Below are 16,070 nucleotides of genomic sequence, written 5' to 3'. Positions count from 1 at the left end.
GCTTTTTGGTACATAAAACTTATGATAGATACACAGTATTTGCACAAGAGGAGCAAAAACTGAATGCTATTATACTGCCTAAAACACATGTCCATATGTGCAAACTATACAAAACCACACTGGTACTAAAAGCATTTTAAACTATTTTTTAAAAGCAAAAATCCTCAATGATTTACTGCTGTTTCCTCCAAAAGCACATTAGCTACACTACCATTTCCCCAAAATAACCTGGAGACTGTAAAGAAATATATAATTTTAGCACCACCTTTTATTGTATAAATAAAAAAGTTCAAGTAATAGTAGAAGTTAATAAAAATCCTAAGAGTTATAAAATCATGTCATAGTGTTTTCACAAATAGGTGATTCCATTAAGTTAAAGAGACATTAAATACTCCTTTAGCATAAGAATTCATAACCTCCTAATTTCATGTACATGCCTCTCTCTCAACCAGGTACCAGCAGGTGGAGACAGAAAAACAAAACTGTCTTGATGTAGGGGAATGCCGGGATAAAGCTGTTTAAGAGACTCCTAGAACTGTGAAACATTGTATTAATTATGAAGAACCACATAATAGTTTTCATGGCTGAAAGTGTTAGCCTTGCAGAACCTCCAGTTCATATCCAGCCTCTTCACAACCTCTCCAGCAAAACAGTGATCATTCAATCCTAATGCCAATACCCCAATGCAAGAATTCAGCTAAAACAGGTACCCAAAACATAACTACAGTAAATTCAGAGCCTTGCTGAAGACCTCTAATGTGTTTACTGACATCAGTGAAATTAAGTAGACACAGACATTATTCTTCTGGGTCTACATCCAGCCCTGTTCTACCAGCCATAAAACCAAACTGGCTGTATGTCGTGAAACAATACAAAAATCATTCTTCCCTTGCCATTCCTTTGCCAGTTTTTCACCACAGCACATCCTTATTCTCGTTATTCGGCCTCCACTTTGTTCTTGTCACTTACTCCCCTTCAGTTGTTTACAGTCAATACATCATCTCAGCCCTAACTTTAGTATAGCCATTGCTCACATGGATTAATGCTAATTCTTTTGATTAAAATCTTTTACCACTACCCCTCCCGATTAGGTTTTAAAAAACTAATTGTAGTTACACATTTTGAAACTAATTATCTTTGAATGCTTTTGTTGGCTCTCTAGCAAACAGCACAAGACTCTGGTTCCTTACATGTGCAGACTGGATAACCCTTGCCCCAGCCAACTGAGAAACTGAACCAGGGATGAGAAGAAAATTACTCTTTGTGAAACTGCCCTCTCAACTCTCATTCCACATCTTTCCACAGTTTCATATTAGCTAGAGCATTTGCCAGTACAAGAATAGGTAGTTGTGTCTGTTAGGCCAAGCATCCTCCTTGTCGGCGTTTTCGGAAACAAACAGGACCAGGAGCCTGGACAGGCGTTCTAGGAGCCTTTTTATTATTTTATTCCATTATCAGTCTCACATACAGAGTTGAGACAGAGATGGTACAAAGTTCACGCTGTCACAGGCATCCAGAGACTTCCTGGTTACAGAGCATTCTTAAAAGCTTCTTAGCCAATTAGCATGCTTCTAAAATTTACAGACAACTCTTTTAACCGATCCTCAACAGCGCAGTACATCTGTGGTATACAATACTTGCTTGTTATCCCTTTATATAACAATGCACAATATTCCATTATTAAGCTTAAACCTATCTATCTTGCTAAGCATATTTTTTGCACCTTCAAAACCTATTTCAGCCAAATCTAGAAACCATTGTTTTAATGTCCTTGCTTGCTGTATAATTGTATCCTCTTCTATCTTCAAGTTTTCGCAGCCAGAGCTGATTCCTAAATTCTTTTTGCTTTATTTCTGAAACCTGCTTTCTTCTCTCACCTAAGAGCTTTTCCACCTTTTATGTTTACCCACACTTCAATCCTTCCAGCTTTAAGTATACTGTTGAAGGGCTTCTTTCTTTTAAATTTCTAATTTAATTTCTACTCAGAGTATTTCTGCATGCAACTTCTCCAAGGTGTTATTACAAAACCTTAGCAACTACAGTGTCTCCTATGTGTAAATGCTAAGCAACATAAACAAGATAGGAAAAATATCCTTTATTCATTAAGGACCTAAGTATCTGCAGCACTTTTTAACAAGGATACAGACAACTCTTCTACTAACAAAGATTTTCAGTGCAGTCCTGAGTTGAATAATGAAGCACTAGAAGTTGTTACTCTGTTTGCTTTAACTATTCATCCAGAAAGAATACATGCAACAGATCTGTCTTAATTTCTGGCATTGTCAGAGGCATGAATGCACTTTTCTTCCAGGTTTACTAGACTCCACTTTAAAGTTGAAGCCACCTCTAATCACCTTAAGCATCAAGCAGACACTTAGCTCCTTGCCAAGACCTTTAAAATTTTTATTTCTCAAGAAAAAGAGCCCTCAAAGATTTTGAAACCTTCATAACTGTAACTAAAATAGGTCTCCCACAGAATGGCAGAAATCCTAAAGAGTCTCTAGTTCTTTGTCTGTTGCTATTCTGATTAGAGCTGGTATCATACTTTGCCCTTCCTATCTTAGTCTGAATTTGTAAAATAGTATATCAAGCTCTAACCAAATATCAGGCATCCTGTATGACCTAATTATTTGGGTATTCATTTGAGCAAAAGACATTGTCACAGGAAGGAAATCAGAGAACAAACACAGGCACATATTTAGATCCATAGCAAGTATGACATTATCAATTATTAGCAGCTTTATTTCCTATAATTGGTAATCAAAGCACTGGTTAGCCTAAAATTTGCAACTCCACTTTTTGATGGAGACTACAATGCTGGCAATGTCTGCGGAATTCCCTTTTTCTGATTTGGAAGGCACACTGCAGGCTTGGGTTTGGGTTTTTTTGTTGTTGTTGTTATGTACTCTTTTTCATCAACACACTTCAGACAATCAGAACTGGTGCAGGGCTGAGGTACGTGAAATTGATATAATATGGACACTTAGGGATTAAGCAACTACCACATAGTTCCTTTCAATAGCAGAGGACTGGAGTTGTCAACTCAGTCCTTCATTACAGTTAATTTGGTTTTAAGGGTATTGTTGCATATAGCCCATTGCCAAACACATCACTTTAGTTTCCTTTTTGTGTCAGGAACATCAGACAATTGTCAAAAACAGTGTAATTGAAGGTCAACAAAACAAGTGCATACAAGAAAGCAGCTCAGCTGTACTGGTTATGGGTCTATCTGTTCGTTAACCATTATCCCACTTTGTCAGGTTTGTTTCTTTTTATTAGCAGAATAACAGACCCTTACATAAGTTTTAACTTGATACAATGACAAAACCAGCATTTTGAGTATTTAATGCTGCATTAGAGAACGTTTTGTGGTGTTCAAATGATTAATTCAAAGTTATCTCCTAGTTGGATACTTTTCTGGAAGTTACTTTCAGGATTTCTAGAACAATAAACAGGATTTCAGAACAGAGAATGTTATGCACAACAGCTTGGCTGCTGTTAAGTCTTATGAGTGCTAAAGGACCACATACACAAGGGATTGCTAAAACATGCAACAAAAACGTGAAATTTGCCAATTTGCCACTCCCAGACTTCAGCATGGCCACAAATGCTGCCGAACACTCACATGGAGCCCTCCAGAAAAGAAAGAAGTCTTTGCCCTTTTACATGTTGCAGCAATATCCTGCTACCAGTCATTACATACACCATGCACTTCCATCACAAGTACTGAAAAATTCCCTTGGGCATTTTGACCTCAGCTATTTTGTGATTTTATCATTCTCTCTCACTAGTCAAGTTCTCCAGGCAGCCTCATTGGACCAGGTAATTTTGTGGAGGCTTAGCCCGTTGGTACTCTATTTACCTTTTGCTTTTAGTCAGGTTTTGGGAGGGAGTTTAAAATCCAACTTAGCTACTACATGCTTTTTCAAGCAACTTAAAGTTCTACTCAAATTTCATTTGAAAAAAATCTGATTTGACATCTCAAGCACAAAAAATTTCAACCCAGGAGGTCAACATTTTATAATGCACCAAGTTTTAGTTGTATACAATGAAGGTTTCAAAAGACAAAAGCTTATTTAACGACATTAACATAGAAAATATATTAAGACACACAGGAAAGCTTGCAAGAGCCCAACACAATTGCTATAGCACAAAATAAACAAAAACAAAGATACACTTTCTTTAACCCTACAAACTATAAAGAAACAACAAAAATTTTTTTACTAAACTGTTGAAAGACATTCCTTCTACAATCACATGAAGAATATTAGCTGTAGATTCTGATAAAGAGCCACCAACTTCCCCCCATTCCATCCTCACCCTGAATTTTGCAACATATGGAAATGTGCCTGAGAACAGACCATAAAATGGAAACTTCACACAGTTTAACAAACTTCACTTAACTCAGAGCTGTCAAGATCTTGGCCAACAAGACCTGAGAAATGCAAACATGTGCAAATAAGTCAAATCCACACCTGACATTTAACACATCTACCTGCCTTCATGTTAAATTTAAAGCAAAGTATTTTTAGAGACGCCATTGAAGAACTCCTAATACATCATTTATTATCAAGGACTTTCTCTCTTCTCCAAAGCTCTCTTGTTAGTAAAAATCTGTACTCCATTTTTAATTACATTTTACTGAAAAAGAAGATGAAATTATAATTAGATTCTGCATCAGACTGTCAATGGGTGTACTTTGATTTAGACACTGTTCCTACAGTGGGAAGACAGTAATTAAATGATTTCTCACCTTGACTACTCCATCAAAGCCAGGGATCGTGTTGACCTTTGCATTCTTGGCTAACAGTTTGCTTTCAATCTTGTCTCCCATAGCTTGAATAGCATGTGTGTCAGGTCCAATGAAGGTGACACCTTCTGATGCCTGCAAAGACAATGAAGATAAAACTTTAGGAGACAAAAATAAAAATCAGCTTTTCTATACACAGATATTACTATTAACTTTTTTCTCTTTTTGAGCTGACTAATGCAAAAAGACTTATAAGACAGTGATCTCTTTACTTAACAGAGCAATATATAAATATTTCACACAGTTCATTAAAAATGCGTATGACCTTGTGAAACTACGTATACACACAGACTCAAAGCCCTATAATTAGCATCTGTATAAAGCAAAAGCTAGCCAGAGAAAAATAGCTGCAAGTGGAAGTACTCCAGCCTGAAAGTTAGAAATATCCCTTCAGAAAACAGAGGCTTGTTAATTCACCACTGAAATAACCAAAAGTGATTTACAAAGATGCACTTGCCAAATGATAACATAGTTTGAAATTCTATTTAGCATGCATCCCTAAAACCAAACCTCAGTGAAACATCACAATGAAAATGCAGTCTTTTACTCAACATATTTAAGATCTTGAAAATAAAGCAATAAGTGAAATAACATTTCCTAATTCTTTCAGGCAATTATTTTCCAATAATAATGTGGAAAGAGGTTAATATAAAATATTTTAATACTTCGACATTAATATGTAGGTAAAACACTGAACTGCATGTTTCTTCCTCCTGTTTCTCTATACCAACAATAGACTTCAGCGAGGTGATTCAGATAGAGGCATTTTTTTCAAACCTCTTCAGGTCAGTACTCCAGTAAGTTAAAGGCAATTCTATCAGAACTATCCACTGAAAGTTACTAATGCAATAGCAAGTACACATGTTTCAGGTAACTTTACGTTCCTTGTACTGGAGGGGGAAAGAGAGGATGAAAGAGGGGTACGGACAAAAAAAAAATATTAAAAAAAAAAAAAGAAAAAGCCTTGCACATTTTTTTACATTTATTTTCTTCTCCCCAATTCTAAGACGCCTGTAAAATGCCTAAAAACAACTTGTTTCTAGCCAATGGGCAGCTTACTTAATACCAATACTAACAAAATGGCAAATAGCAATTTCTTATATCACAATTTACGTCATATTTTGTCTTTCTGACACACACTTCTGCTGCACAAACCATATAGTTACAGTCACTAATAATAAAAAGTCGTTTGTTGAAGCTTTGTGTATTTATGTGATGGCAGTACATGATCCAATCCCAAAACACAGGAAAAACATGTTTAAGGTGGAAAACATCCTCCTATTTGCGATCTTCTAGGAGCCGAGACATCTCAAGATGCTCGGGAGTCACTGTTTGCACTGTCAGCAGCTTCCTAGCAGGACCAGTGTAACAGCAGAAGCTCTGTGTAGATGATTTCCCACCATCCTAGCTAGCAGGGTGCTAGAGATTATCTAGAAAAGATCAAGTAAGCATTACACACGAGGAAGTTCAGTGCAAAGACACCCAAACCAAGTGCAGAGCATCAGTTCTGCTACATCAAAGGATTGTTAGCTTGGACTCACAATGAACCATCTGGGGGTTTATCTCTGCCCACCTCTTCTCTACTGCATTGGGCTTCTTAGCTCAGCAACTCCGGAATTAACAACTTGATTAATAACTGTCTTAGGAAGTTGGGAAAACTGCAATAGAAAGAAGGAAGAGATAGGAAGACCAAAACAAGGGTGCAGATCTGTAATTATTTAGTGTTCAGATCCTTTGTCACTTTAAGAAATTCACTTTTTAAAGGAGAAGGGAAACAAAACAAGGAGTTGATGCATGAAACCACAGTGACGCAAAGTTTGGAGCTGACTGTTTCAGAAACAACATGAAAACTGATAACTCTTCCTCTCTTAACAAGAGACACAAATAGGTACCTGCATACAGCTGGAGGTAAGGCAGAGTTCTCTTCTGTCATCAGACGGTATTCCAATCTCAAAAAGCCTTGTGGAAAAGGTTAGCTTACATACTTGACAACAGGAGATTACACTGTCCCTCTTGTATCACTCCTAACCTGGAAACACCTTGTTTCCACAGTTTCTGCCACAACACTGGCATTTGCATCCTGACCAATACCACTTCACCACATACTGCTTCCTCTCCTCACTTTTTTCTCAGAATTCACTGTCAAAAACATGGGATGTCCAGAGGTAAAGATAGTGGGTCCAAAACTTTTGCTGCCCTAACAGCCTAACGGACCATCCAAGACTTGCAGATTGCAGTCTACTTCCACACTCTTACAGTATTTCTCTTTTCCCCTCTTTGTTCAGACAGAAAGTAAAAAATCTTCATTCAAATTGGAGGTCACAGGAGAGGGTGGAAATTACATTCATGGCATCAGCAAGCATGCAACTTTCCAGCCAAATGCACATAGGGGACATCATGCTTGACCTACTGTCTCATCTCACTGATTTGTGGCATAGACTTCCAAAGTGCCCAGTTCATTCCCTGCTCCTGTCCAGATAGCTGGATAAGAAGAGAACAGTACCATTCAGGAGAGATTCATGAACCACCTGAGAAGGAACACTGCAGGCCATTCCAAGAAGTTAATCTCTGCATTGAACATATTTGTTACATGAATCCTGTAGAGCTGTAATATTCCACATGGATACAGCCAATAACACTTACTAAAAATTAAATCCCAGATGATGTGCAGCAGATTCCCATTACTCTAATGCAAATATCACCTGGTGCAACCTGCATTTTGTCTTTTTTAATGTATACTTTTCGTAACTCAGAATTTACAAACTGCACTGGTCTACCTGTGCACCTTTTCGCTTTAATTGCTTCGAACCTTTGTACCTTACACAGATCAGCCCTTTCATGGTAAACAGGCAGCAGCATAGTACCACCAGCTATTCCCTCATAACATCAGTCAACTGGGGTAGTCACCACATCCATCTTCCATCAACAAAATATGAAACAAAATAGTTCGACTCAATGTGATACCACAGGACACCCAAGATCACATGATTCTGCATTCTGCAAGACCCATAAATCAAGAGTAAGTTAATGTCATATATGAAATCCCTATTTGTGCTTGGTCTTTGCATATTAAGTGCTTTAATTAATTAATTTTGAGCTAAATATTTTTTAATTGAATCTTAAAATTAACCCATCAGCCCAGGTACAAAAATCCAGTTCCATTGTCAGTGTTTTCAATTGTTCAAAGTAGTTTACTAAAAGAGTTGCACCCTTCCCAGTTAAAAATTCCCCAGTTAAAAATCACCAACTTGCCCCTTTTCAAACTTCAAACCACTGGTACACCATAAGAGTTACCGTTCCTGTGTTTACTGTATACTTTTACAAGTGTTTTGAGATGTGTTGGATGTAGTTTAGTGCTTTTTTTAGGTGTTTTTACTTGCTCTTTGGTTCCAAGGCCAAAAAACCCCAGTTCTAACAGCCAGCAGCTATTTTTAGCCCATAGCCCTTACCCTGCAGGCAAGCTCCATGGCAACCTGAATTTTAATGAAGGTATTTCAGCTCCCTTATCTCAACTAATACCACCCCTCTGACAACGATGAGCCATTGGTGGACGGAGATGATCCATCAAAGGGAAAGCACCAATCACTTTAAACCGAAGGGGTGGGCTGTGGGCAGACTGGGGGCGGAGCAAAGACACTATAAAAACAACAAGGCAGCAAAGCAGGATCTCTTTTCCTCTGCAGGCTGGCTGTGGTAGATGTCGGTGCTGGGCATTCAAAGCCTTACTCCTTTTAAGAAGCCTTTAGTAATTTTTTTACTTTTGGACCAGCCAAAAGCAAGCCCAGCACTGCAAGTCTTTTTCTCTACCTGAGGTCTAGTGCTGTCTCAGCCAGAAGATCTCAAATCCCTGCATTCCTGGGGCATACCATCTACCGAGCCATAGGATCCCAAATTTTTATATTTTTCTAATTTCTGTAATTTTTCAGTTTTTTTTGTTTTCAATAAATTAATCTTTTTAAGAGTTGTCTCATTTCTCAGTTAACAAACCTAGGAGGTTCTGCTGGTTTCCAGGAAGTGTGTCTAACCATCTCTTACACAGAAAAGGTGTGCATTCTCTCACATGACTTGCAACTAACTTCAGTTAAGCACACAAAAAAAAAAGACTTTGTCAGTTTCAGGCACTACTAAACAAAGTCTTGCTACAGTAAGATTTAATACGTCATCACTCAAAGATGCTTGCTCAAGCCCTCACCAGAAAAGTGTCCCAACGTCTTCATTGCCAACACTCATCCAATGTACTAAACAATCTGTTCAAAAGTCTACTGCCCAATTCTGAAAATGCCAAAAACAGACCATAAGAAAGAATGTGGTGGCAACGTCTTCAGCTCCCAGAAAGATTTGCCAGCACTCAACCATTAGCATCCTTAGTTTATCGAACAGACAGAAGTGGTGAAATTCTTAACAGAAAAACTTGCAGTGTCTGATGCCTGTTCACACACAGACTTGTCAGTGTGGCAGCAAGTACCAAAACGTCTGCTGTACATACACAAGCTTACACACTTAATATCAAACAAGTTCTTCCAAAACTTCTGTTACTCTTTCACACATTCAGCAGCATATTTCAGCCATGAAGACTAATTATCTGGCTGCAGAAAACACATCAAGTTTCGCCATAAACATTTACCAGCATTTTGTTTAGAAACATACCTGTGATACCTATGTATCACTGCTCTATTTTGCATAATCAAAGGTACAGGCAACCAATAAGGAATATTCTATAAAAGAACAATTTCATAATATATTTGTGCTGAAAAAGTTAAATTTTAGCTGTCTTAAGTAGTAGATATTGAAGAGTTTTCCCCAACAGCCCACTATTTTTGAAAGCAGTAACAACAGGTCTAACAGTCATGCCATAAGAATTGAGAGCAGTTTATTCTCTCTTCCTTTTCGTTTGGTGGTTGGTTTTTTTTAAGCCACACAAAAGCCTTAGTGTACCCTCAGGGAATGCAGGACCCCTAATATAGCAAAAACTAAACACAGTGTAAAGTACAACAAGCAAAGGCAGGATTTGGAACATCCTTTTGCGAAGTTCATGATTGAGTTTGTGACCTTCGCAGTCACAGTCTGCCAAACATCTGACTGCTCTGGGAACAGAGTGGGCCAAACAGACCTATGTTAGTGTAAGTCACCATACTCTCAACATCTGGAAGGGACCTGCCCATCTGATAAACTCTTGTGGGCCTGAGGTAATTGAAGAGACTTAGTCTAGAAGAGCTTTGCACCTCCTCCTGGAAATTATGAATGCAGATATTCACAATTACTGTGTGAAGTAGTAGATTCAGCCTCAGTGACAGCCTAAGCACAACTAAAGATAGAAAGCATGAAGGAGGGAAAACCGCATAAATAACTTTAACACACGTATACTTGGCAACCTATACTTTTTTGTGGGCTTATGAATCTGTGGCAAAGCCGCCAGGCCTCCTGGAGCTGCAGGAAATGATTGAACAGTTCCAACTCAGCTTTAGACAAAACAAATGATACTAAAACTTATCCTCTGTCTTTTACTATGGTAGTTATGGACAATTAAACACAGTTCTTGGTGTCCTCATGTGAGCCAAGATATTTGAATCTTCATGTAATATCAGCTTAAGAGGAGCAGCTTCAACCAACAAAGAGATATGCCATGTACAAAAACACTGCTATCAAGAATCTCGTGTTTTCTCCTTCAGGATCATTCGGTGAGGGGATTTTTCCACTCGCAGCATGCTGATGTGGCAAAACATACTTCAAGTGCACAGCTTTTCCAGGTGCAAGAGCCCCTATATAGCTATCTTACCACACAGAAGCAGTGACAATAATGCAGGCTTTGTGCTTGTTCATTCCCTAGTACCTGAAATGACTAGTTTTAAGAAAATATTTCCCATTTCTGAGGAAAAAATGGCTGAGAGGATAGAGAGATCTCATAAACATTTGTAGCTGCTCTGCTTTATTGAAAATAAGCTTTTCTATGTAAACACAGAGCTGGTTTTAAACAAGTTCATGAAATTTACACGAGAACCCAAATAATCTGTTGCATGCTGCCACGGAATCGTAGGTTCTCAAATTCAGACTTACACATGACACTTTCAAGATTACCCAAACTCAGGGTGATACTTATGGAAGACAGTAACAGCTCTTGTGACTGAGACAACCAAAGTCCTTTTCCCTCATTCTCTCTCCTCCCTCTCCTGCACATGCCTGCCCATAATCCTATCTATCCCCCTTCTCTTAACAGCAGGCTTAAACACTCCTCAGCTGACTTAGCTGACCAACATGGCAGACAATGGCCTAATTTTTTTTTGTAATAAGTGTTTTCCATCACTTTCATGAGACAAAATGAGCTAAACAGAAAATCTTAATGGGCACTGAAGGAAGGACCACGAGCTCCTGGTGCATGCAACTCAAAACAAGAACCTTCTTTGGAAAGATAGCACACCCTCAAACTCTGAGGTGCTCTGGAGGGGGGCTGCCTGCTGCCATATTGACCTGCTCTTCTTGTCAAGTCTGCATTACTGTTTTAGGGTTTATTTTAAAAATCAAACATGATGCTTCTCTGAGAAGCACTGTTTGAATCACAGAATGGCTGAAGTTTGAAGCATCAAATCCACTGCTTAAAGCAACTCAGACATGTGGTGTTAAGTATTCCAACAACCATGGGGCAGAAGAGAAACAGAAACAAGATTCTGTGGCAGTGAGGTAACAGCAAGATCAGAAAGTGTGGGCAGCACAAATTACCACACTTACTGAAGAATTTATTGGTGAATAAGATTATGAAGGAAGGTCCAGACATAAGAACTCCAGTAGAAACTTTATCATAGGCCTGGTTTTCAAAGCAGTTTTGTCTTAACCCTTAAGTTTTCTTCACAAGAGAAACTCAGAAATACTATGAAATACTTACATGCAGCTGATTAATTCTTTCACCATCATACTGCCCTCTTGACACACAACAGTCAAGGAGGCAGACCCAAAGGAGAAGGGAATAGGCACAAGTAGTCTGGTAACCACAGCGTTCCAGAAAAATTTGGATCATCCACAAATACAATCTCCCATGTACAGCTCACAGATCACCAGAAGGACACAGACCTGTACGTGCAGCTGCCTGCACCCACATACAAAGCAGGGCAGATAAGCAGCACACCACAAGGATGAGTGGAATAGATAGCTGGGCTAAAAAACCTCAAAGTCACATGCAGAGCTAAATGCAGGGCTGAAAAGCTGAGCTGCCATGGAAAGGAAGGTCCAACAGAGGTATAAACAACCTAGAAAGAAAACAAGCAGAACAGAAAAATCCAGATGAAACATCCAAAGACAGATAAGATTCAGGAGTACTACCAGAGAAGAACAGGGGAAAAAAAAAAAAAACACCACAATAAACAATACCACCAACACAGGCCCACTGACACCTGTTGAAAAGGTGGATACCTGTTGAAAAGGTGGATACATAAAACATTTCAGAATACAGGAATTGTCCATTCAACATTGGGAAGGAATCCCTCAAGGAAATCTACTGTAAGAATATATAATAAGAAGCATCCACTCAATAACCTAGGAAATACTGAACCGGTAAAATGCGCTACAATAAAATGTGGTGGACATGAAAAATCACCCCGAAGCTTTCTGACAGATGCACAGAAACAACCTTTCAGCTCAAGCGCTTGGGCCCTGTTGCTACCATCTTGAAGGCTCAGAATAAGAACATATGCAGGAGTGGCCAGTGATTTGTCCAGGCATCACCCTGCAAATTTAGTACCAATAAATAGAAATTTCATTCCCTGCAGATTAATTTTAACGTAGAAAAGGCCTGAACAGTACAAAGCCTAGGTATTGTCATGAATCACCAAGAGTAGTAACTCTCCAGCAGCTCAGTGAAAAAAAGTTCCTCCAATCTTGTTTACAATGAAATAAGCAGAACTTCTGAAGACAAAGGATCTTTACAATGCACACACATTTACAAAAACACACGTGAGAGAAAAGACAACACTTCCAAGTAGCATCCCTCATTAGAATGGGTATTTTTACAAAATGAGCCATGCTGAAGTAAATTAAAGCCTTCTGTACAGGCTTATGGCAGAGTGAAAACAGTATGTGGTGTAAGCAAAAGGGATAGATATGCAAGACAGGGATGGGCTGTAGCATCCTACTGTTCTCTGACTGCACCTGCCTTTGGCTACTGCAGTTATTTCTGCAGAGGTTTGGCTTTTGTTTTGACAGCTTTGGAAGGAGATGGATTACTACAACCACCTTGAGCTGCAGAAGCACAAGGCAGGTAGACTGGGACAGCAAGTAGCCTCAAAAGCAAAATGTAAATAGGCATTTGGAAAAGTAATAGTGCCTGATGCAACTTGCAAAGGAAAGTGGTAATAAAGAACTGTGCTGCCCAGCCTGTCAGACCTCATGGCTTCTTCCAAATTCTACTTCAAAATCTGAACTGTTGGTTGGCTCCAAAACATACTGCAATGTAGAGGTCATAACTTAGCACATAAGCTATGTCACTACCTGTGACACTGCACTGTGCCACTTTAAATATCTGTACTCACTGTCATAAACAGGACTATGTATTGTAAGAGAAAGTAATACATTGGGAGTGTTTCCTTTGAAAAGAAAAAGCTAGCAGAATAAAAAGGCTTTACCTAAAATTGAACACATCTGCAAGAAGTCTGTCTCACTTCTTAAAATTGAATTTAAAGAACACTAAAGCATTTTCAAATTTTTTTAAATAATTTGCTGCCTTAAGAAGATAATTGCTGGGCAGCAATACCCAAAAAAATGAAAACTCGAATACACTCATTTACTTGAAAATAAGCCAACACATGCCAGTTTCCATGTTTAACCTTTACTATGGGGAGGAAGATGTGTTAATATACTGCCTTTAAACCATCATTCTAAGAAATATTAACTGATTTATTTAACCCTTGTGTGAATCTGTTAATACTTGTCTCAGAAGCATAGTTTAAACTATGCAGAGGGATGAAAATCCATTAATCAATTACCAGTAGGGCCAGACAAACTTCTGCAGGACCAAATGGAAACAGGTCTTATCCAGGCCCCAAACATGCCTTCTTTAAAGCAGGCTAGGAATAGAACGCAGGAATAGCATATAGCTATATATAATATATAGAGAGATAGGCATAGTCAGGTTTTTTAAAATGCAGTATATGTATATTCAAATACTGGGGGTGGAAAGAGAGAACTCAATTTGTTAGACTACTCTAAAGCTCAGCTTAAACAAAAGGCACAGTTGCTGAGCCAGTATAAACAATCCAAGGCAACTTAACTCCACTGTCCAAAAAAAGTGTACACCACAGAAAAGGTACACAACCTTCTGCACAAACACCAGGGAGCGGCCAGAATTAATCCAAACTGTCAGCACCACCTTAAGCACTAATGCTGCATGGAAAATAGTTTTTAAAATAAACTTTAAAGTCATCTCCTCTTTAGTTCCACAGAAGTGATAAATATACAAAGTCAAAACTAAGAACCAGACTGATCTGTAGACAACATCCTTAACAAGATACAAGTTGTGAACCATTATTATCATAGATTATAGGAACAAAGGGTAAATGTGCTTGCATTGATTTAATTCTGCGTTTTGAAATTAAAAACTCTCCCTTACCAAAAATTCATAGTGTATATTGTAACTTATAAGCAGAAGACATGGTTCCCAGTCATATCTTTGCACATGAAAGGAGCAGAGTCAGCTTCTCCCAAGGGCTCAAAGCACAAGACACTGAGAAGAACAAGCACCACCTCTCTGGTTCTATACATACAAGTTTTCACTTTGGATCTGATCAGCAAGCTGAAGTTTTACTTGGTAATTTCACTTTGAAACAATTTAAGGCTTTAGATGGCCTATACGTTACATGTTTGTCTGGAACCTAAACACAATATTGAATTAACTGAGTTCAGAAGTATTTCTCAAATATAAACTATAAAATTTGAACATACAGGAGTTTGCATGACATGCCGCTGTAAATGATTCATTACTTTATCATATATGAAACACGACACAGACACCACCCGAGGCACAGGAACTCAGCCCTGGTATGCTAGAAAAAGTTTTGAGTATTCACCTATATCAGTAGAAACGAACGCCCAGAAAATTTAGGGAGAAACAAACGGAAACTTAAGAATTTTCTCTGGATGGTTTCCATATTGCTTTTCTTCACTTCATGGCATTGAAACCACCCTTGATTTTTACATGATAAAAGAAATCTGTGGAACTAATCCTAGAAACCGCTTTCTGTTTCCTTGCTTAACACCTCCAGGCGACAGAAAAGACAAAATGCTTCATTTGCATTCTTAAACATTAGAAACTGTGAATGAGCCTTTTCAGCTGCAAATGTTATTGCATCTACATTTCCAGATGAGAAAAAAGGTTAAACAGCCTACTCAGGTTTATGTTAACTCATCTCTTTTTAGCACCATGAGCAGCACAAAGAGCAGAAAATGCAGAAGCTTAACAGCAGAACCTCTTTCTTCATTAAGTTCAATTAGATCCTGGCAATGGATATAGCTGCTGCTTACACGAAGATAAAGAGAAGAAATCAGGTATGCACAAAGGAAATGGCAAACACTAACAAGTGCAATCTTAGTCTTCCCGATCATCCAGCCTCAGGAAGGCCATTTCATTTTTCATGCAACACAAAATAGTTCTACTAGTTGCATGGCCACACAAGATTTTGCCTGATGTAAAAGCAGCATTTATTTAATCATTAACTCAAACAGTTTAAAATGTAATATGCCAGTGTTGCACAAAGCCAGCTTGAACGTGTTAGCAAGGTAAGAAAGAGTCCTTGCTTATCGATAAGTACTCCATCTTATCAATTAAAGAATACATTTGAGCCACAAATAGATAAAGCTATTAACTACTTCATTTCAAAACACAAGTACTATTTACTCTTGAACAGTATTAACTCTCTCTACTTTTTTTTAATTAGGATTCAAGCTACATATTTTTAAATTGTTTGGAGGGGGGAAAGCACTTGGAATTACTGTACTGAATTCAGCAGAGAAAGTTAGCAGCACTTTCTTTTCTAAGCCATTTGGTTTTCAGTCTGGAAAATGTCTTCAGCTTGGCAGAAAACACTCAGTGAGATATTTAACACAAAATATACATTAGTCTAAATGAAAACCAGGCAGTCATGGAGAAAAACAGGACAATGGTAAGTGGGAGAAATAGGGGAGCACCATTCTAAAACAATACCTCACATTTCCCAAGCTTACAGCATACACAAAATTTTCTGTATCAAACTGTTCAGCAGGGAAGACAAATAGAATAACA

General features: G+C 38.3%; 1 protein-coding gene across 1 annotated transcript in view; it reads right to left on the bottom strand.

Annotated features, from left to right (window-relative positions):
- Nucleotides 1-16,070, bottom strand: part of PCCA (propionyl-CoA carboxylase subunit alpha) — a 275,482-nt gene that overhangs the window by 191,965 nt on the left and 67,447 nt on the right. Inside the window, exon 7 of the mRNA XM_082277691.1 lies at nucleotides 4,754-4,885. Within this exon, the coding sequence (XP_082133817.1) occupies nucleotides 4,754-4,885 (132 nt within the window). The remainder of the gene's footprint in view (nucleotides 1-4,753; nucleotides 4,886-16,070) is intronic.

The sequence above is a fragment of the Coloeus monedula genome, assembly GCF_965178545.1.
Source record: "Coloeus monedula genome assembly, chromosome: 3".
Classification (NCBI taxonomy): domain Eukaryota; kingdom Metazoa; phylum Chordata; class Aves; order Passeriformes; family Corvidae; genus Coloeus; species Coloeus monedula.
This window is presented reverse-complemented; position numbering and strand designations above follow the sequence as displayed.